Source organism: Anoplopoma fimbria, chromosome 18 (genome assembly GCF_027596085.1).
Source record: "Anoplopoma fimbria isolate UVic2021 breed Golden Eagle Sablefish chromosome 18, Afim_UVic_2022, whole genome shotgun sequence".
Lineage (NCBI taxonomy): Eukaryota > Metazoa > Chordata > Actinopteri > Perciformes > Anoplopomatidae > Anoplopoma > Anoplopoma fimbria.
The window spans coordinates 11972984-11995677 of NC_072466.1; the positions used below are offsets into that span (position 1 = coordinate 11972984).

At 39.0% G+C, this 22694-nt stretch overlaps 1 protein-coding gene across 1 annotated transcript; it reads right to left on the minus strand.

The window, feature by feature from the left end:
- Positions 1–42: 42 nt before the first annotated feature.
- LOC129106897 (reticulon-4-interacting protein 1 homolog, mitochondrial-like) lies at positions 43–8308 on the minus strand. The gene is made up of 9 exons (XM_054618170.1): positions 7703–8308; positions 7441–7592; positions 6278–6346; positions 5757–5881; positions 5191–5239; positions 4716–4852; positions 4098–4281; positions 2240–2335; positions 43–1142 (listed from the first exon to the last, which is right to left on the minus strand). Exons 1-9 carry the CDS (start codon positions 7998–8000, stop codon positions 966–968), a joined length of 1287 nt encoding a protein of 428 aa, XP_054474145.1. The 5' UTR covers positions 8001–8308; the 3' UTR covers positions 43–965.
- Positions 8309–22694: the final 14386 nt, after the last annotated feature.

Genomic DNA, 22694 nt, shown 5'->3' on the forward strand with positions numbered 1-22694 from the left:
TATATATATATATTTCAAGCTGCATGCAATATTAGGAAACAAAAAAATTACAATTTTCTCATGAGTCTTTTTCTCTGTTTAATCAAAATGACACCACACAACTCTTTTGTTTTCAGAAAAATAAAAGTATTTTTGTCAATGAGTTTGTTTAAAACATTGTACAGCACATTGAGCAGCACTTTGTTTACAACAACTTACAGACTTGATGCCTCAGATTTAAAGTTCCATTATTTGTTTTTGCCCAAATTTTATATAACTTACTTTTGTTCAGCTAACTTACTGTAAGCCTCATTCACGCAATGTGAGATCCAACATAATGTTCGGGAAATATTCCCATGGTTACGACATGGACAAACGCAAAAGAAATCCAAAAGTCTTATCATGCTTCTTCTTCTTCCTCACCTGGAGGATAAACACATTACTGAGGAATATTTCCAGCTGATAATGGTGTTTTCTTACCTCCACCATGATTTAATGAAACTTGATTAAAGGGTGAAGCATGGGCCAAGTAAGAACCCAATTAATTTGGAGTGGATTGGCGGAGGTCTTTGTTCTCATAGTGCCCTCTTTGCTTATTATCGTGACACCTTAGTAGATAGATTGCAGCAATCAGACAGCTACTTAAAGCCTGGTCGTACCGGCTGGATGCTGACCTGAATGGCATTAATTAGTCCACGGCTGGTAATCATGCTATAACTCCACCATGACAGGATTGCTGCATAACTCAAACACCTTGTGAAAACTTCAGGACTGTACAGGAAGGTATAAGCTTTAAGAAAAGCAATAGTTGGCATGCTGCCATTACAAGCTCAGGTGAGGCTTGTAGTTTGCGGCATAACAGCAGCACCTCTGCTCTCTTTGGTTAACAGTCTGCTGCTGTCAAGCGTAGCCTTTGAAAAGGTGAGAAGGATTACAGTTCAATTCATTTGGCACTCTAATTACTGTCTCTAGTTTTGCTCGGCCGTTTATTGCACTTCTTGCTCAGCCTCTGAGCGACTGTTCTGCACCAACTCCCCGGCCTGTTTGTCATCCTCTTCAGCCACCCTCACGACTGTCTTCCCTCTGGCGTGGCCATTCTCCAACTTTTGAAAAGCCTGGGGCACTTGGGTAAATGGAAACTGGGCTTCCACTACCGGCAGGATCTATGAAATGATCCAGCAGAAAAAATATCATGAATATGAGCTTAAAATCAATCAGGAAGCAAAGTCAGGAAACAATTAAGAGATCATATTCATACCCACAGCACATCAGCCATTGAACAGGGGAAATGGATGAGTGGGCTGCTTTATAAGACGGAACTATTAGTCTAGATAGTTTGGCGATTAAGTCAATTGCATTTTTCTCTAAAAGCATATGCTTTCTCGTGTTGTGCTGATGGGATAAACTCCATGCGGTGAGTGCTGTAAACCTGACAAAATAAATAACTATTATATCTCGAATATTACTGGACCCAGATCTAAGGTGCACACTGAAGATGTCCCCCCCCCAATGTACACCACTGGGAAATTATAGTAATCATTTTAATCATCATCATCATTTTATCAATTTAGACAAGCAAATATCCACAAGCTCCTACTGCTACATCATCCCTGCTTTCATAGCTGTAAATGTGAAAAAGGTGTGGGGGGGATTAGGAATGTGATGAGGCTGGACAATCCTCTGCTAGTCCCACAACACCAGCAGCCGGGCTTGTTATTCTGGTCAGCATCTCTCATCATTAACAATGAATGGGGAGCGTCACACTGGAAATCATCCACACTTCTGACTGAGAATAGGACCTGCAGACAGAGAGTGTGCGTGTTTTTTGTGCGGGGGGGGTGCTATGTGTGTGTGTGTGTCCATAGCTTCCCGCCACTGGTCTGAGTGAGCCGCGCTGTAAGCCCCGGGACAAAAGGACAGAGGTCCCACACGCTTTTTTGCAAATGGCTGCTCAGCACTGTTTAAAAATCTATTCACCGTCTCCTGGCGCCCGACTCAATCGCCCAGAAGCCAAGCGTGCACAGCGGGAATGCCATGCTCACTCCTTAACAAAGCCCAGGGGGAGCCTTGAATACAGGCATGTATGGAATCCCTGGTATGTTCATATTTAATATGTGGTATAATCTCCATTCCACCATGAATTTCCCTATGATGGTGTGTAAATGAGCGGATTTACATCTCCCCGTTCGTGTCAGCTTAAGTGGATATGAATGACAAGTATGCCTGCATGTATGATATCAGTAATGAGGCAGTACAGTACCTTCCCTGCATCCACCAGCCTGCTGACCTCGTCCAGGGCAGGTCCGTCAGGAGCATAAAATCCCCACCGATAGAAGACTCCGCTTGATATTATGTTCTAAAATCAATAAATTAGAAGTCAGGCAGATATTCACCTCACTGGTTACAAAATAACACGGACTGGGTTTTTATACATATATAAAAATAAATAGTGGTATATATCTGGGTATGTAAATATTTAGATATCTACAAAGAAAGGTCCCCAGGAGTCCTACTTTGATCTCTATGTTTTCATGAAGAGCTTCTTCATAATGATAAAAATACAATGAGCTCATTACTGAAAGAGGAACATTTGTAGAGAGTCAAAATCAGGATCAGGATATTATGAGTTATAAAAAAAACAAAAAACTAAGACAAAACAAATGCCAAAATAGACATGTTGTATGCACATCCACATTGACTAGTGTAACATGCCAAGAGTGAGAGTAACAGCATTGATTACATGGAAGAAAAACTGATCAATACAAACATTACTACCTACATGTACAGTAGCTACTAAAAAGTTTTCCTACCTGAGATTTCACATTTAATGATTCCTCTACAATTAACCTCTTATGGTAACTGTTCTGTTATTCCTAGTCATGGCTTCCATCCACCGAAAATTGTTTTTTTGTTTTGCCAGTTTATTTATTTTACAAGGAAAAATACACAATCCCAATAAAAGGTGCACCAGGAAGCATCTAAAACAAATTAAGAAAAGAAAGAAAGGAAACCCCATGTACTAACCTTAATATTCAACACTTGATATTTGATCATAATATATTTTATGTGGTATGACTTTGCCACACCTCTTTAGCCTCTGGTTAATAGATTCTGCCAAATAAGTCAGTGCTGACAAGAAGTTGAACACTAGAGGGCTCAGTTGTGCTGTGATCTCCTAAATGAAAAGGACGTGCTGTCCAGAGCTGGGCAATGAGGGTGTGACTGATGTGGCTGAGCCCGGCCAAACTGACCAGCTGGCTGGGACCGTGGACAAAGGGGCCCGGAGGCTTGGCAAGAAACACACAAACACTGGTATTTGCTGGGGGGGGGAGATAGCCAGCTACAATCTGCACAAACACTAAATACTGCTGGTTCAGCAGCAAACACATGCATGCACACACATCACGTCTAGGACGCCCACACTCGCAGTCACGTCCACACAAATCCAACACTACCAGCCAATGCTGTCACCAATGCCCAGAACAACTTGACTCAGTCCCTTGAGCTGCTCCACCCTGTCCTCGCCGATACACCCACTACCCTCATTACACATGCACTCCACTAATAGAGCAGCTGGAGGGACAGGACCTACATGCAATAACACGAGGCGTACACCCATGCAGGGACTCAAACTCTTAACGCTCAAACTCCCTTTTTCACCTGCACACAGTCAGATGAAATACACCCTGCAGGGTTTAATTATTAGTCCTATTTCTACAGCTCATGCGGAAACCTTTGCAAAGACAGAATATGCAAAGACAGAATATGCAATGACGCTTAGTCAAGTTATAACATGATCATTCATTCCCCAATTCAAGTGAACTTTGATTAATTTGATCATCTGCATAGAATAAAATGTAAAACACTCTGACTGGAACAGGTGTACACCCATTACACAATGTTGTCTTTTCCATGCCACTGATGATTAAGTATTCCATTTCAGTTTGGGAGCACCTGTGGTCCACACCCATGCTAATGGCGTCATGAAAAATACCAGAATGGAAACAGGAAAGTAAAAGTTGTTTGCGGGGAGAATGGATGTGCGTGTCAGACCATAAACAGCAGTATAATCTACATCAATTGCAGTTGAAACTGAAAGTTTGTTTTGCTTATCTTACTTGTACGGCCTTGCTATGCAGGGAGCATCCAGCTTGCAACACCCCGTCCATTAGGCCCAAGGAATCGGTGTTGAGGAGTAAAGGTGTTACCAGTGTGACGTACTTTGCCCCAGACCAGGGCTTCAGCAGGCCCATCGCCCACTGCTCCGTTTCCCCACCCACGTTGTCCAATATCACATCAAACCTGAAAGTAGAAACACAGCCAGTCAAACTTAAGGGAAACATAAACACTCTTCAAAGTAGGTTAGAGGTTATAAGAGCATCGCATGTTTCATCATCTTGCTGGAGCCCTGATATGAAGAATGTTTTGTCGTCTTGCTAAAACAAGCATTTACCAATTTTGTTTTGTTTAAGGGACGGGAGGACTTGAGCCCTTGTTTCCATGGAAACTACAAAGCCAGTCAGTGAGCTGTGGTGCCATGATGACAGGAATGTGTTTACCACATTTGGGGAGTGTTTAAAAAGGAATAAGTTCAAACAATTATCGCAGTCCTGGATGATTCTTTTTCATTAGCACTTTTACTGAACTGGCACTGACTCTAATGATACTTCAGTAGAGACCTGAATAGTCTGGTTACTTCAAAAAAACAACACAGTTTTCACTGCAACAACACATACTTCTCCATCATTTCTAGCTGTTCAAGCGAATCTCCTGCTGTGTAGTCCACCACCTCATCCGCCCCCAGCCCTCTAACGAGGCCTTCTGCGTTCTGTGAGCAGGTAACAGTTACGTGGGCACCCCAGGCCTTCAATAACTGGTGGCACACAGAGGAAGAAAAAAATGTACACACAGGCACAGCAATAATCAACAATAATCAATCCTTTATTAGTCCCACAATGGGGAAAATTACAATTCTCTGCATTTGACCCATCCTGGAGGAGCAGTGGGCTGCTAAGAAGCACCCGGGGAGCAACTGGGGGTTAGGTGTCTTGCTCAAGGACACCTCGGCATGTTGGCTGTAGAGGGGTTCGAACCACCAACCTTGTGGTTACGGGACGAGTGCTCTACCTGGTGTGCCACAGCCGCCCCATACAGAGGATAAAGAGTCCAACATACACGTCAGTACAGCTAGAGGAATACACGCTGCCTTACCTGAATAGAAAATGTTCCAACGCCTCCCGATCCTCCAGTGATCAAAACTCTAGGAGGGAAAAAACCCAGAGGAGCATTCAGTTACTGCACGACTCATTTAAGAATAGCTACTTCAAGCAGTGGAAGGCTCTGGAGGTAAAAGGGGATTTGAAGGATTGGTACCTATTATATCCGACGGGGAGTGAAAGTTCCATTACATTACACATCAGGTTAGACTTTCTATCTATGGGTTCAAGGCAGGATCTTAAACCCTTTTGATGCCAATTAAAATGAAACAGAAGACCAGCTCCACCAATGAAATGTTTGCAACAAAAAATGTGTCTTGTCAAAAAGTATAGCTCTGCATGACTGGACTGATTTAACAGACAAAGGGCATTTATAAACTCCAAGACCTTAAAGAATTAATTCAAGGTTTGATGGCCTTTTGTAATAATTCTCGGGGAGTTCTTATTTTCCCCTGATACTGTGATTTATACATCTAATGTTATAACGTCTGTGTATTAATGGTCAGGGGGTAGAGGGGTTCAATACAAGGTTACAGTATCCAGGATCAGGCTGGTGCTTGCCTTTTATTTGAAGAGCTGTCTCTGCATAGACCACCTGCATTGACAAGCGCAGACAGAGCCGTGTTGGCTACATAGGGGATTGATGCTGCCTCTGTGTGACTCAATAATTTTGGTTTATGGGAAACCTGCAAAAACAGCCAAGAGTTAGAAATAAATCAACATATCAACAATACTTTTCTATTATCAAATTGAAAGTTCAGTCTAGTCAACAGATCTACTGTGAGTTGCTGAATAAAATAAAAGAAGAAGAAAACAGAGGGCAATTTGTGTCTCTATAATTGGTGCCACAGCGGCTCCTGCAACCAAACCAACTTAATCCTGATTACCTCTTACACTGCAGGACTACATAACAGAGTGCACTTCTCCAGACTTTTGTTTAAATATTTTACTATTCATACAGGAGCCCTTCTTCAACTCTTTCCATTTTTTTTTTTAAACACACACTGACAGGAAAGTCGATTTAAAAAGTCAACTGATGATGAAGATCAATAACTCCTAACTCTACCAGCTCTGTGGCTCACCTCATACTCTGTTAGAGTCACAAATTCTGCCAAACTGCCATGCTTCCATGGGGGAACAGCAGCCCACACCTGGAAAACAAATATGACATTTAACAAACTGGACACAACTCTATTTAACCACCTACTCTTATTTTTTTAATCTGATTAATCAGCTATTAAGCTCTTAGTCAGCAGATCCCCTACTCATCATGCATTTTCCAAATATATTTTTAAACTAGTGGAACAAGATGACAAGAATACTGCATGTAACCCTAACCCTTTTAAAGTGTATGGTTCCATTATTAAATCTCATTCACTTTAAACTGAATTTGCAATTGTATCTGCAGGATGTCAGTAATGTGGAAATGTGGGAAGCAGCCCAGTAGAGGTCTCAGATTATTATTCATGTGATGACCAAGCAGAAAGATTTTTATCTTTCTTCCAAGGAAATATCCGTGGATGATTGACTATGAGGTTGCAGGCATTAAGGGTCGGCAATATGATGACAATAAAAAAAGTTTCAAAGTCAACAACTTACATTTTTACTACAGTAGCCATTGATTTTGCTACTAATATCTTTGGGTGGGTTAGATCAGTGGTACACAACCTTTTGGGCTTGTGACCTATTCAAATGAAGAAATGTCTGCTTATGACCTCATCACTGGTTCCATTATATCAATGGGTTATTACCAGGGTGAAACACAAACAAATACATTAGTGTCTGGTTATTTTATCAGTAAATGGTTTCTCAATGGATTTTCCAGAGGATCTAGTATATTACAACATTGATAAATTACGCAATGTCATGCCCTCCTCTCTCTGTAATATAACAAGGTCAGTATTGGACCGGCCATTTTCACTCCTGGTCTTAACCATCTCATGTGTTTATTTAAAACAAATTATGTTTAGGAGCAAAGCATTTGTTGATGTAAGATAACATGCATGCATATTAAATAGAAACGCATGCATATACTAATTTAAAACTGTAACTCTCCCCCTCCCTCTTTCCACTGGTTTGTCTTGTCTGTGCAAAAGCAATATCCTTATATTGTCATACTGTCTTCCATGTTATGTTTTCTGTCATGGAAAAATCTATAATCAAAACTGAACACATTTCAAAATGGTCCAAATGTAATTACTATATAATAAAGTGATAAAAGACAGTTGTGCAGTGCAGCTCATACCTCATCTCCTGGAACAACATGTGTAACCTCTGATCCACAGTCCACAACTACACCAGACACATCACGACCCAGAATCAGAGGGAACTCATTATCACTGTCCATCACAGACATTGGATCCCTTCTTAATTTAAGCAATTTAGCTCCATAACCACCTGAAAATGACAAAGCAAGGCAGGCATATTCAAATCATTCCAACTACAAATCACAGACTATGTCATTATTTTGCTCACAATGCTTTTGATGAAATTAGTGCAACACTTACCCCTCATGGATATATCAAGAGGGTTGAGACTAGCCGCATGGACTTTAATCATCACCTCACTGGGAGAACTGACAGTGGGGACGGGGATTTCCTCTGTGTACTTCATAACCCCATTAGTCCCATACTGATCAATGACCCAGGCTGACATACAGCTATGAAGTCTTGAAGGTGAACTGCAGACATGTCTCCTGAGGCACACACTCCAGCATGCCCTGGCTAATGTTTTGGTCGAGTCTGCTGCTTTCGCGTTAAACAAACACAGTAACCTGGTCGATGCCATAGCTCTGACATAACCCATTGGATCGTCCTTCACCTTGATGTACCTATAAAGGTCAGCTTTTGATGCAATAAGTCTCTTTGAATAGGACTTGTCACTAAGTAAGCTAGCTAGGTAGCTAGGTAGCTACTCAGCTAATATTAGCATGTCCACGTCGTCAGCGCTCAGAGCAAACGCAGAAATGTACATAACGATGATGGGTCGAATAAATAAGCGACAACGCCTTTGGGCACGTTAAGTGTATTATCCAGTGTCACATTAGGCTGAAGTATAAACCACTGGTACAAAAACCAGCAGATAACACACCCCTCTACGGCTAGGTGGCTACATAACAAGCTAACCTTTGAACTCATTACGATAGCCAATCACAATCCTGCAGCTAAATATTCTGGCCAATGGAGGAAGAGAATTACTCTGACGTGTTTGATAATAAATACTTGTATTCTTTTGTGTTCTGATATATTTTTTAAAAATAGCAATGTTCATAATAAATAGCAATATCATATGTTTGTTTAAGAGTATAAAATTATAATTTAATAAGAAAAAATGTTTTCAATGAAATGCTGTAACAAACCATAAACAGACTAGACTAGACAAGAAAAAATGGAATTTCACTGGCTCCATTAATTCTCAAATACAAAAACCCATTATGTAACAATAATAGTCTATTATCATAAAAATGCACGTGTACATGAAAAAATTATAAACCAATATGCTTGAGAGGTCCACTCAACAGTAAAGTGACTGCTGAGTGCTCCATCGGCTGGAGACAAATGGGTGGAATACATGCCAGTATAGCAAAGACTAATGGACTGTGCACAGATCAGCAAAGAAAAACAAAGGCAAATGGGAAAAAAAACATTATCTGTTTATGTCAGAGCAATACACAGGGGGTTAATAATAATAATTAAGCCTTTATTAGTCCCACAATGGGGAAATTGAGGTTGCATTGCATTGAGGTTTGTTAATGTTTACATTATACTTCACAATTCTAACATGGCATTAGCGCATTATGTCTTAAAGATTAATTTGCTACACGGACCACAGACTTACAAAAAGCTTATCTCTGTTGCCTTTTAATTCTTAAACTGAGCGTTATGCTGGTAAAATGGTTATCATTCAATTTGAAAGTGGGCTTAGAGCAAAACAGCTGCCCTGTTGTTGACCATTATTGATTACTACTACAAAAGCTGCATGGCCTCCCATTAGGAGTTCTCATGAGGCATGAAAAGCAAGACAAAGAAGCAGCATAGTTACCTCATGTTATCCTAATTATAGGCTGGTGAAATAATGAAATAAAACAAATCACACTTTGTCTCATGCAAATGACAATCTGGAGGCAGAATGAATGTTTTCTTTTTCTAGAGTAAAGAAGGGAAAGAGGTGAGAAAAGACAAAGAATGTGGGGCCTGTGGCTGTGTGATCATGATTCAGCATGAAACCAGGCAACCAAAATAACGCTGTCATTATGATCACAACTCCAAGGGGAAAGAGGGCGCACTGAAAACTGGGTGCTTTGTCAATGCTGGTTCATTACTGTGGGTCTGTCTAATGAATTATACTCCTGGCTGCTGCTCCAAAAACCCTCTATGTTAATGTGAGGAGAGGTTGTCATCTTTCAGGAAGTACCCTGACCAAAATAACCCTGATTAAAAATGTCTTGATGACCAGCTCGCCAAGATAAGAATGGGTCAGACTATGAGAGCAGCATCTGTCTTAAGTTGGTGTTTTTAGGAGGGTCATTCTTTCCCAGAAAACATCATGTGTTGCTTTTCTAGGCCAGCATTCCATCTTGGGACCTATGGCCCAAATCACATGGCATCTCTTAAAAAAATACTGCTCTGATCTAATTTAATTTAATTTAGTGGTTTTGGAGACAGGGCAGTCAATGTCTGACTAAGGAGACTTTACCTGCCCCTCAAGTAATCTATCTATCCTGTGCAAGAAATATATAAAATATATCATTACAAAGTGAAAGTTATTTTGCATTCGCATGTTTCTCACCTGTTGTTCCATACATTCATTTTTCTTTGAACCCTCTTCTATTAAGGTCCTCCTAGCGCAAAACAAACCAATTAGCAGACAAATCTCTAGATACTTGGCACACCACATCATAACAGTGAGCCTGCAGTGAGGTTGGGCAAGAATGGCCACTTACTGCCTGGATAATGATCACACAGGCCTTGTTTACAACATACAACATCTTCTGAGCCGTGATACAGAGAAGGAGAGGCGGACTGTGTACATCTCACTAGCCGGGCTCTGAGATTATATTTTTAGAATTAACGATTGGTTTCTCTCCTTGGTAACTGCCCCATTTTTCTGGAAGAGGTCAGACACAAGTACAGTGGATATTGACTGTGGTGTAGATACATCTAAAGGAAACCCAAATGCTTTTTTATGATTCCTTATCTATGTCATAACTCTTGGTTTTCACTTGATGTAAATGGTGTTAAATTCACTGCCTGTGAGATAAACTCATCCTTGTTGTGTGTTAATAGAATAATATATGTTATAGGTAGACCTACAGGTCACACAGGGGATCCACAGAATTAATATTAGATTTATTTATGGTCTCCATAGTGGCCATATACTGTGCAGTGTAACTGGATGTGGTTGCTGTTGTATCCCTCTGAGGCACATAAGTGAGCATGCATTCACATGCCTACAAAATGTATCATAAGAGTTTGTGAACTGTGTGTGTGTGTGTGTGTGTGTGTGTGTGTGTGTGTGTGTGTGTGTGTGTGTGTGTGTGTGTGTGTGTGTGTGTGTGTGTGTGTGTGTGTGTGTGTGTGTGTGCGTGCGTGCAAGTGCATCCCTGTGTCTGACAACATATACTCCTAACAGTGGCTTATACAGTTAACAGAGCTAACAGTTAACGTAAGTGAACACACACAGCAGGACTGAGAGTTTCTGTCCAGGGGAAGCGTTGAACAGGAAACATGAAGCGTTACACAGTGAACTGCAGTGTAGCTGCATTGAGTGTTGCAGACAGCCGCAGGGATTAAAATGAGAGCATATCTGTTGTGTCATTGTGTGAGTGAAAAACATGTTTAATACATTAGCTGAACACGAGAATCTACACACTCTACTTACTTATATATAAATACATTCACATTACATCTGGTATGCTTATTGTACATGATCTTTATTCTAAAAATCATATTACTCACACACCCTTGCCAGTGCACAGCAGTGACACAGGACACTAAATGTGCTCTGCTGTTCTTCTCATAGATAACATCTTATCTGTAGACTTCCTCCGCACTGCAAGGACAGCAGCGGAAATATAATGCACTGTTCAGTTTCTGTTTATCCTGGGGATTAGGAAGCGCTATACTGTATACGATGACGTCATGCTTAGTTATCGCTGTCGATTTAAAACTTTAGCTGACACAAACACAACTACACAAAAGATGAAAAACAACTTGAAAAAGTTGCAGGGGGATTGACAGAAACAAGCATGGGTATATGTTCCCAAATGTTTCATATATTAAGACACTATTTACCACTTTTCTCAACAGTCTCTTTATTTATTTTATTTTACATTTGTTATATTTACAATTATCAAATCTAGTATGTACAGTATTTACTTACAGGAAAAAAAACACAAAAATGCCTTAAAACTATAGTTAATGGGAAAAAATGCAGCTTGCGCCCCTTGTATAGTCAACAATTGGTGCTATGTAACTACTGACAGGATTATCACAGTGAATTGTATTTATGTAAGTGTATGTAAACATATTCTATCACACATTATTCAATCAACACAAATTTAAGTTGTGCTTAAGCTTTAATTAACATATTCATAAATACACAAGACACACTTATTACTATTACTATTCTTATGTAAAATGACAATGACAGCTTCTAAGACTGAACCTTTTAACATAAACATTAACATTTAAAATCTTGCCTTAAGTGCAGCCAACTTGTTATTACCAAAACAACATCCAAAGTACAAGATGCAAGGCTGCAACACTAGCTTAATACCGGTACTTTCAAATTTTGGGGACAATACTTGTGTGTTTTCTGCAGAATTGTACATTTATTCTCTCTGGTTCACAGATTAAAGTATTTTTCCACTATACTTTGTACCTGTAGGGATTAAATGTAATCCAAACAGCTCTTTTACCAGATAACTTTGCATTTACACAAATACAACTAAACTTTCTTCACAGTCAAGGGTATCTTACACCTAATTGGGCAGCTGTCTGATAAATGAACCACATTCGTTATACAAATGTCAGTGCCTGCCGGCTGAGTGTAGGAGGAAGAGAGGGCTAGGAGTCGAGCTCACAGGCCGCTAACGAGACAGCATCAAGGAAAAAGGCTCCTCAGTCCATTCAAGAGCCACAATTTTGAACATAGTAGTTGGGTGTATGATATAATGAGGCACACTGTGGAATTACGGTTTGTCATCTTGTATTATTTTTATGGCAGTAAACCATTTCCATCACCATCATTACATGTCTTCACCAGGAATCATTTTAAACATGGTCCACCCCTCTCTCTTTTTTTTTTTTTTTTAAAGTCCACAAAAACAATCGAATAATGTTTCAATATTTTCACTCTTTGTCTGACATCCCTGTTGCTAATCAAATTCACTCATCACATTTTTTTGTTTACAATGCAGTTAGAGGTGTGATATGTTGTTGGGAACAGAACGTAAGATCATATCTGATATCCAGTCAAGCTGAAAAAAGTTTTTTACTGTAACAGAAGAACAGATCATTGGAGCAAAACGTTTTTCTGCACCTTTGGCTAAGAACCACGGTAGAAAATATGTTTAAATATGATGCGTAACTCAATAGTGTTGTGTAAACTAAGTACAAAATATTTGCTAAAAGCAAAACACATTAGCCGCCTGTCACACTGTGCTAGGATAGAAACAAAGAAACAAAGGCAAAATACACCCAAACTGTGGTGATGGTAAACACAGCAGAAGAAGGTAAACAAAGCTCATACATTGTAATCCTTGCCTATTAGACAGTGTTGACTATATTTATCCAGACCTTTACTCTTCTGGAACATTCAATGCAATTTGATTTGTAAATATACTAAATATACAGAGAGTAAGATGAGAAAACTCTCTTTCTGTCCGCTGAATATACCAGCAGCTGACTATCTTAGGTACAAGACAGTCTTTTTCAGCCAAACGCAGCAAAATCCTCCTACCAGCACCCATAAAGCTTAAAATTTGTGGTTTTATGGAGGGTTATGTTACATTACATTACATTACATTACAGTCAGCAGACGCTTTTATCCAAAGCGAACAATCAGTAGTATATTACATATCATTCACCCATTCACACACTGATGACAGGCTACCATGCAAGGTGCCACCATCAGACTCTAACTAACATTCATGCAACATCCAGTCCACACCGATGGCAAGCCTTAGCAACTGGGGTTAAGTGTCTTGCCCAAGGACACATCGATTTATTGAACCACCGACCCTCCGATTGGAGAACAACCTTGCTCTCCACTACGGTGAACTATTTCTTGGGCCGATGCGGTGACTTAATGGACAGACCAGTGGTTACCTGGCAACCTCACTCTGACAACAAGACTACTAAACAAACAAGATATAATGTGAAATCTTGGAATCCATCAGCTATCTGTCTGATGACCGATAAGCCTCTGGGGACAAGGGGCTATATTTCTCGGGTTCAGGTGTAGCCAGCCAATATCGGAACCAAGAGCTCCTTCTCTCTGTGATGCTGATTGTTTACAGTCTAATTAGCAACCTGAGATGCAAGACTGGAGTTGACGTTGAGAGACAACGCATACAACAGGACTGTTTCAAAAGAAGCCAGTTTACAAGCTAATTCATCGACAGTTGATAGCTGTTTGGTTCCCATTTTGCATTTCTGCCTTGCATTCTGCCTCTTCTGCTCTCTTCATGGACTGATTGGTCAATACTATCAAGACTACAAACTGATACGAGACACTTGCGATACCAATATCTTGTCCTGTTGCTGTTTATGGCTTATAGTTATAATGTGATGTCATTTTGTTACCTTTGGACAGAGCCAGGCTAGCTGATTCCCCCTATTTCCAGTCTCTATGCTAAGCTAACTCGAGTGATCAATAAACTGATTAATGATTTCCACCACCGAAGGTAACCAGCTGGCTCCAGCTTCATAATCAGACAAATACGACAGTAGTATTGATTGTATTTTCCCACATGTTAAACTATTCTTTTTAACCTATGAAATCAATTTTTTAAAGATGTGCTATTTCATTAAATGTAAAAGATTAGCCTGAACTGAAAATGAGTCTGAAGAGTTAAACAAAAAAAACTAGATCAGCTCTAGTCTCACCTGTTAAATGATCCACTGAAGTAAGCTAAACATTCTTGGTACACACTAGAGGCAGGATGCACCCTGGTGTCTCACACTGAGATTTAAAATTAACTTTAGTCAATTTACTGATCGACAGAGCAAATCTGCGGCTGACTTTGTGAAAAATGGTATTTATGAGGTCATATATGTTTTCAATATCAAATAAACAAGGTTTGTGTGAAGTGAATATCATCACTTCAGTTAAGAGCGGCAGAGTCAGCATCTTTTTTGCCAAAGTTTCTAGTTGGCCTCTGCTTTGGATGTTGTTATTGCGGAACAAATTCCTTTTGTTTCCTGTACAGGGGATGTCCTTCACAGTTAAATTCAGATGTCACAAGGTGGTGCAGCACTGAGTCAAAGTGATTATAAAAATGAAGTTAAAGAAACGAGGATGACCAGAATACAGAATAAAATATATCAGAAATAACAGAATATCTGTCAGAGAGACTTGTAAGCCACTTTGCCCCAAATAAATCATCCCTGTTATGACTTTTATAAAAACTGTGGTGTCCAAACGTTGCTGCATATTTTGAGATTTTACCAACATAACAGAATGAATTAACAGCTCTAAACTTCTAGCTTTGGTCACAATTTAATAATACAAAAGCTGTTGGGACTAGTTTTCAAACATTTGTAGACAGGTGATCAGATAGGTACGTTTTTCTGAGCTGAAATTCAAAAAGCTTTTTTACTAAATTTGACACATATTGAATACTAAAATGTCAGATTTTTTGTTACTTTTAATGAGCTCCCCTCAGAAATTGCTGGCAGGAAAACCAGTTTTAAGTGTGTGCAGCTTGTCAGATGTTTCAGACAGGCGAGTGCAGCTTGAAGAAAAAACATTGATTCTCTGTTGCCTCGTTGACCAGATGGTACTGAGACACGCAGACTCTCTCTCTCACGCTTCAATGTATTCAACAGTCATTGTGCGCAGGATTAGTACATGCATATTGTAGGTTTCTGGCTGGGGCTTCTTTCGACACAGAGTGGGTGGACGCTATTCCCAGCAAACAGGTGTTATTATCTTGCATCAGGTGTCATTTCAAAAGGTTAGCAGAGAGGGGACGATGGTTTGTCCTAGATATGCAGTTAGTTAGATCAGAGCCGCTCTCATAGGACTCTGAGATTGGTGTCCGAGGACAGCAGGGACAGTGATGCTGTAAATCTGGGATACAGCCTGATTTGCTAATGAAATCAGGTTAGCTCTGTGGGCGCTCACTCATGTCATGTTAAACAGGTCACACGAGACACACAAAATGATGAGACTTTCAATAACAGCCGAGTAAAGGATTTATGTTATCAGATTGCATGTCAAGTGCAGCTTACACAATTAAAAAACCCACCTTCATCCACAAAGAAAAGAGCCATCGCCCACAAATGCTCTTCATCTAGACCCGATTTAGCAAGGGCAAATTTAGCCTGCAGGACAGTTTACAAGGATTGGTGTCAAACATCTTTCTAATGGTTGGTGTCCATGGCAACTGTAGCCTCTGGACATGAATCCCTGAAACTGCATACAGGATCAGAGGATCCATTTATGCACCTAATTGATGAGCTACATGTTATTAGTGAAAATGAGAGAAACCAAACAGCTTTATAGAGGTCTGCCAACCATCTATGCTAATTGATCCACTTTAGCTGTCTGTTGATACAGCAAAGGAGAGCCCCATTGAGTCCAAAAAGCAACAATCTTCCCATCCGGGGTAGGGCAGAAACAAATGTACCACTGACCATCTGGCAGGAAGGACCTTTCAGCTGATTTACAGCCTTTTGTCTGCATTTTCCTTTTTCCTTCCTGAATTCTGGTCATTAAAGGCATCATTTTACTGAAATGTTTCTTTAGCCCTTTTAAAGATTAATTTACAATTGATTTAATTTTACATATCAGAGAAAACATGATGAAAGGTGTGTTTTCTGAAGTTTTGTTTTTTAAATTTCTATGTTGTCTACACAGCTTGCTTACAAGTAATCTGCATTAATCAAATAAATAAGCCCCAGGCATCAATGAGTCAACACAAAAACAGGACAACATGTAGCAACAGCTTTTACATTGTTATAAGCTGTATTTAAACCTTTTCTGAAACATCGACCTTGTTTCATTAGAGTTTTATACTGAGTCATAATAATACTACATTCTCCGATAACAGCCTTGCCCGGGTTCTGTTCTGGCAGCTCAATCGATAAAAACAGAAGTGAAGAGCTTGGGGAAATAAGCTTTCTCTCAGGATGAAGAACAGCAGAATCTTTCAACAGAGGAGGTGAAGAAGGAAGCAGCAGTTTGTGTCATCTCCGGTCAGGAATAAGTCTGAGGGTGCTGTAGTAATGCAATTCAAATTTAATTTATGCCTCAGCACAAGCTGTATATTTTGCAGTGATGAGATGACTTATATTACTCTCTCTTGAGAGAAACAAACATTGGTCTATATAGACGAATGCTGGGACAATTCTATTTCTTTTTGCTGAATAATCTCTTTGTTATAGTGGTGTATTGTGAAATTTAAACGGTTTGTTGCTTTTTGATGACCAATGTCCTGCTATCTCTCTGTCTACTGTGTTTTCAAGCCTTTCTTGGACTCGAGAAAAAAAAAATTTGTGTTCAGACTATAGCGAGACAAAATATGATTTATTTTATCAATAGTCTGTTGCAACCTAGTCAGCTTTAACAGGAATAACCCAAGGAACTAATTTGTACTTTTAGATATTTTATTAGTAAGGACAAGAAATCTAGATCACGTCATGTCTTTGGTCTCACTGGCTGTAAACAGCTTTGGCTGGCTGTGAGTCTCCGCAGATGAGGAAAATGTTCTCACAGACAAGTACATCAACAGATTGTTCCGGTCGTGAAAGTCAAATCCTGACAGGAACAGATGATTAGCATAAACAGGGTAGAGGAGTAATAGACTGAGAAACTATCAGGATAATCTAATCACCGCAAAATGTATCACATGTTACCGCCCTGATCTCCACAGAGCCTTTACATTAAAAGGTCTTTAGATCAAATGTAATGATTGATTGTTGGACAGTATGTGTAGATATGTGGGCGGGTATAGAAATACCCGAATATTCACAGTAAATATTAAACTTAATTATTTCCAGCTTTCACAGAAAGCATATTATTAAATTAAATAAGGTAATTTGATTTAATCAATTTAAACATTATTGTTAATATGCAGCTTTGTTTTCCATCCTCATACAGTAATCACTAGTATATATTTACTTTGAAGTTTACATAAAATAAAATTACCATCCCATTGAATGCATGTTTATTTGATAGTTAAAGATGAACCTTAAATTGTTATAGTACATATGCTTCAAATGGAAACCTTGCAAATCTGAGAGAGGAGGTTTGCAATTATGTAAATGTGTGTAAATTGTCTTGGTCATCGCGTAAACATCTAAATGCAGAAGGTCCTTTCTTGTGCATGTGACAGATGTGTTGGTTGCTTACAAATTAGTTTTTTCAGCAGCAGAACTCACACTTATTTGAATGGCTTTGTTTTTTTTGAATACATACGTATGTGTTTAGGCTTTGAGGGCACTTCATTTCCTAAAGTTCTTCTTTCAGCTTGAACAATTCTTCAACAGAATACAATCCACAGTTCAAACTGCTATATACACAAGAGACTGATCATTTTTTGATGCACACGAGATTGACTTTCAATTTGATGCAAAGGATGATAAATTAGAAAGTGGTTCCATTATATAATTATCTTATGTACTCTGATGTCTCTGGTACAGATACCCACTACAGCTCCTATTTTCAATTAATATGTCCCCAATAATAGATTGTTGTGATGCCACTCACTGCAGCTACCCTTTGTTCTCTTTACCAAGCAAATTAAAGGCTAGTTGTTGTTCTCAGGAAAATTAGGAGTTGTACAGACTGTACTGTGAGAACAGCATGTGAGCAGCTACTATTAGTTTCTGTAGCAGATTTGACCATTTGAGAAGTCTATACAATTTTTACCTCAGTCATTTCCCATCTATGAATCAGCCAGTGGTGAGAGGGTTTTTGGGTACTAGGCAACAAGCACCGGGTTGGACAGGTGTGACACCGAACCTCTTTGTCTGAGGTGTGAGCTGGATTATTTATGAGCTCAAAACAATACTTGGATAGAGTGTAAGCTAAAAAACTCTACCGTACAGCTGGAGACCAGGTTCAAAAAGCTACATTCGAAATTTAAAAGGGGATTTTAGGGCACATTACTTTTTTTTTTTTAGTTAAAGCTACGTTATTGTTCCTAAGCACCCCTGTAGTGAATCATCTTACTGCAGCCCTGAAACTTGACACAAGTCAGGAGGCCCTTAATGACAGGAACGGGACTACTGTATCTAATATCAGTTTCTTTAAAGCCACACAAACACAGAAAAATATACACTCATACTAGTGTTCACAGAGCGACGGTGAATATGGAAACACCTCTCTTCCATATCACGACACAAAGCATGAATAATGGCCATGTGATCCCAACACAAAGAAATGTATGAAAGGCCTCAAGGTGAGGGGTGTCCATGTGTCCTGGGAGTAAAGCATTATATGTGCATGTGTGACATTGTCCCTGCAACACTGGCGGCTGTCTGAATAATTCATAAAGTCAATCAATGATTAAAGGTCTGCTGGGTGTCACACCTTACACCAGAGGAGAGGTCACTGAATGTCATTCGTGGTTATGGAGATAGTACGGACATTGAGGTAAACTGACTATCAAGATAAAGCAAGAAGAGAAGTGAACCTTACAGAGAAATAATACAATTTAACAGAAGGGTCTTTCTATTACTAAAAGCTAGTTTAAATTCAATGAATTGATCACAGAACTTGATATTAAACATATAAAAGATTAAACTTATTGTTTGGAATACTTCCATTTTAAGACTTTTTATTTTTCCAATTGGTGTTACATAATAGCAACTTAATCCATACCCACGTAATGACAGCTGACACAATTGCTGTTGTTGCTCACGGCCTGTCTCTAATGGGTCTTTCCAGGAGAGACACAGGACTCCTGGCACACAGGAAGTAATGCTTCTGATGTTACTGGAAGCAGCAACTCTGGCTTATTCAGAACAATCAGTAGGGACTAGACACAATAAACCAAGCCCTAAAGAGCTTCATTGACAGGAAAAAATACACCAACCAATTTGACTGATGGTAAGAGCTTTACATGAACGTTTCAGCCATTTGTCAATGTCAAAAGTAATGAACCAAGAATCTTGGGGGAAAAAGGGTTGAATTTATGAGATAGTTTACCTCTTATTTTTTTAAGAGAGGAAAGGGGCAGTTATGGAAGAAAACTTGTGACACTCGAGACCCATCGCCATAGAAGTGACTCAGCCAAGTACTATAGTGAGGTGTGTGTGTGAGAACTGTTACTCTACATAATCCTACCAATATACACTAGCGAGCCAAAAGCAACGTTTTTGAAGTCAAAAATCCTTTTTTTCTGGTCAAAATTGGAAATCGGCTCTTTCAGTGAAAGCAAAAAGCAATGAGATGAGTTTAAGAGAATATTATTTTCAATTTCTATGATTCAGTAAACAATCTTTAGCTAAACCCAGAGTTCAAATTCTCTATATTTAAAATGTAGTGAAACACATTTTCTAAGGCTCAGATGCAAATAGTCTTGTTTGCATCTGCGCCAGCAGTTGTGAAAATGTGTTGCTGAACAATAACTGGCTTACCTAATACCTTTTACAATCTATTAGTGTATCAGTGTCAACATGGTCAATCATTTTTGATTCTGTTTATTTGACCATGTTTAGTTTGAGTGGTTCTGAAGTATACAAGGGATGGAAAGAATTTCATGGACAATTAGCCATATGCTTTTTTTAATTATATAAATTGAAATATTGGGACTTCCTTGTTAAATACAGGTTGTATTGTTATTTTTCTCTTAATCGAGCTTTATGTGATTGCTGTCATTCTTATTTTTGTTCTGTTTTTGAATGTGTGTTGTGCAAATGTTACTTTTTTTGAGTGATGAAAATAAAATATATAAATGATAATAAAAAAAACACTACAACCCTGCACAAATACTACATATGTGTTCAGTTTTTTAGTCACAGAGTTGTTGCATCTGTGTTCTGGGACGTTTTATTGGATGGTAATACATATTGAATTGTGTTGGTTGCATTTAGAGCTTCCCTTATTTACAGGGAACCATAGACCGTGGACACATGTTTAGTACAATGCAGTCATACTATGCAATGTAATTAAAGCAAATGTATTATGTTCTGTACACTGAGGGCTGAACAAAGAAGATTGTCTTCTGCTTTAGACTCTTCTGAAGTAAATATGCAGCCAGCTACAAATCTACATCCCTAGATGTCATGTTGTTTATTTGAAGGGGTAAAATTAATTCCTATTGCATTGCCAATCCATTTTATACCAAAGAGTCAGTTGGCTGACCCTTTCTATTTATGAAAGAATAGTAGGCCTTGAAAGATTTTTTTTTTATTATTTATTGTTAAAGCTCAACAGCCTGACTTCTATCAGGACTGGCTGCTGCTTCGTGATGCAGGAAAGACTGCTCAGAGATTTTTTGGTATTTATACCTGGAATAAATAACATCATAACCTGAGGCACTACCATTGCATTACATAATGTTGTAATTAATTATTTTCAATTGCAGATCCTTCAGTGTTTTGGGTTGTGTTTATGACCCTGATTCTCAGTGTGTATTAAACCAAATGTTTGGTGAATTGTTATCTCATAATAGTCAAATACTCCAGTTGTAACAAACACTCATTTTCAAACGCATTTAGGAAAAGAAAACCATTAGTCATATTTTGAAAACCCACATCCATACAGTCCCTGCAGAGCAGACTGGTGGAGGACAGTAAATGGATTGATCCTGAAAAGTGATGTCAAAAGGGAGGGGAGATGTGGGGAGACGGCGTTGTGTGGGGAGTGAGGTTAATAGTGCAGAGAGGATTGAGAGACAATAGCCTCGGCTAATGAATCATGAGGCTGGCTTTACCAGTGCTGAGGCATTTCCGAGCTGCACGCCACTCACTCTGCCATCACAGCAATCACCCAACACACACATAGAGTAGGGGTTTTGGTAGTTCTGCTTCGGTTGATCAGTTTTAATACTTTTACTTAAATGCTTGGTTAAAAAACTAAGTAAAACAAAACAAACTATAGTTTAAGATAATCACAAAAAGAAAGAAGATTCATCCACTATGAAGGTTTGAACTGTAAGAGATTTGTTCCAAAATGCTACAATTTCGATTGAATAGACACTACTGCACTAATTTTTCTGTATTATTCTACATGTAAAAAAAATGTAATCAACCGCTTTCTTTATTAGAAACTGTTCTCTAATACTGGCAAATTACAAGTTCTATTTAAAGGTAAACTCTTCTCCCATGATATATATTTCATAATTATGTTTGAGACCTATAATAAATCTAATTGACATCAGTGTTTATACAGATATTTCCATGCTCTGCAGCTGTTGGAGAATTGAACACTGGGACAAAGTTGGGAAGCCAAACTTGTATGACTGCCTAATCAAGTATGACATTGCGTTCCCTTAAGGGCTCTTTAACATCCTCTCAATGCTTCCCAGTAAATTGAATATATAAATAATGGTATTCAAACTTCTAACTGAAACAGCAGGTTTCTTCATGCTAACAGCTTCTCTCCTCTTGGTAGAGTTAAAAAGAAGGATCATAATCTGAATGTGAGCAGGCTTGTTTAGACTTTGCATATCACTAAAATACCATGGAGGCTGGTGCTGTTTCATATCCAGTCAGTGCTGCTCTGGCACTGATCCAGTGGGGGCATCAGGGAATGCTGAGTCCATCTCTGGTCTACAGGCAGCAGCTACCCGTCTAGACTGCCAGGCAGCTCAGTAATGATGAACACAACACAACCACGCCCTTTAGATGAAGCGCATCAGGATCATTTTATGGACTGAGATCCATGCAAATTGTTAGAACGGAAGACCATCAAACATAGTTAAATTAGTCATAGTTAACATTGATAAAATATTGGTTTAAGTGCTGCTTTCACAGGAAAGATAAACATTTTAGAGAGATAGGCAAACTGAAAAACTGACATGAATCAAAGAAACAATTACAGTTGTCATTATTTTTTCATAATTTATTGTACATTGTCATTTCTTCCATTATCTTATACCCAAACTATTAAACAGTACAACATTTCCATTTATACAAAATATAAACTATAAGGGGGAAATATAAATCTAACATCAACCCTTCCCATATTGGTTATAATATACATACAGTCACTGCCTGGGTCTAACCCATGGATGAAGGGGGGGAAGGTGTCACTCAAACCCTCATTGTAAAAGACCACAACTCTTTACACATCACAAGGCAAAACTGACACAAGTTTTGTAGC

What these genes read in the sequence shown, in the direction of transcription:
- LOC129106897 (XM_054618170.1), bottom strand. Translation starts at nt 8,000, where the DNA reads ATGGGTTATGTCAGAGCTATGGCATCGACCAGGTTACTGTGTTTGTTT. An exon ending in TCTTGATATATCCATGAGGG is followed by an intron (nt 7,593 to 7,702) that starts GTAAGTGTTGCA and finishes TGTCATTTTCAG; the next exon opens with GTGGTTATGGAGCTAAATTG. An exon ending in TGCATAGCAAGGCCGTACAA is followed by an intron (nt 2,336 to 4,097) that starts GTAAGATAAGCA and finishes TATTGATTTTAG; the next exon opens with AACATAATATCAAGCGGAGT.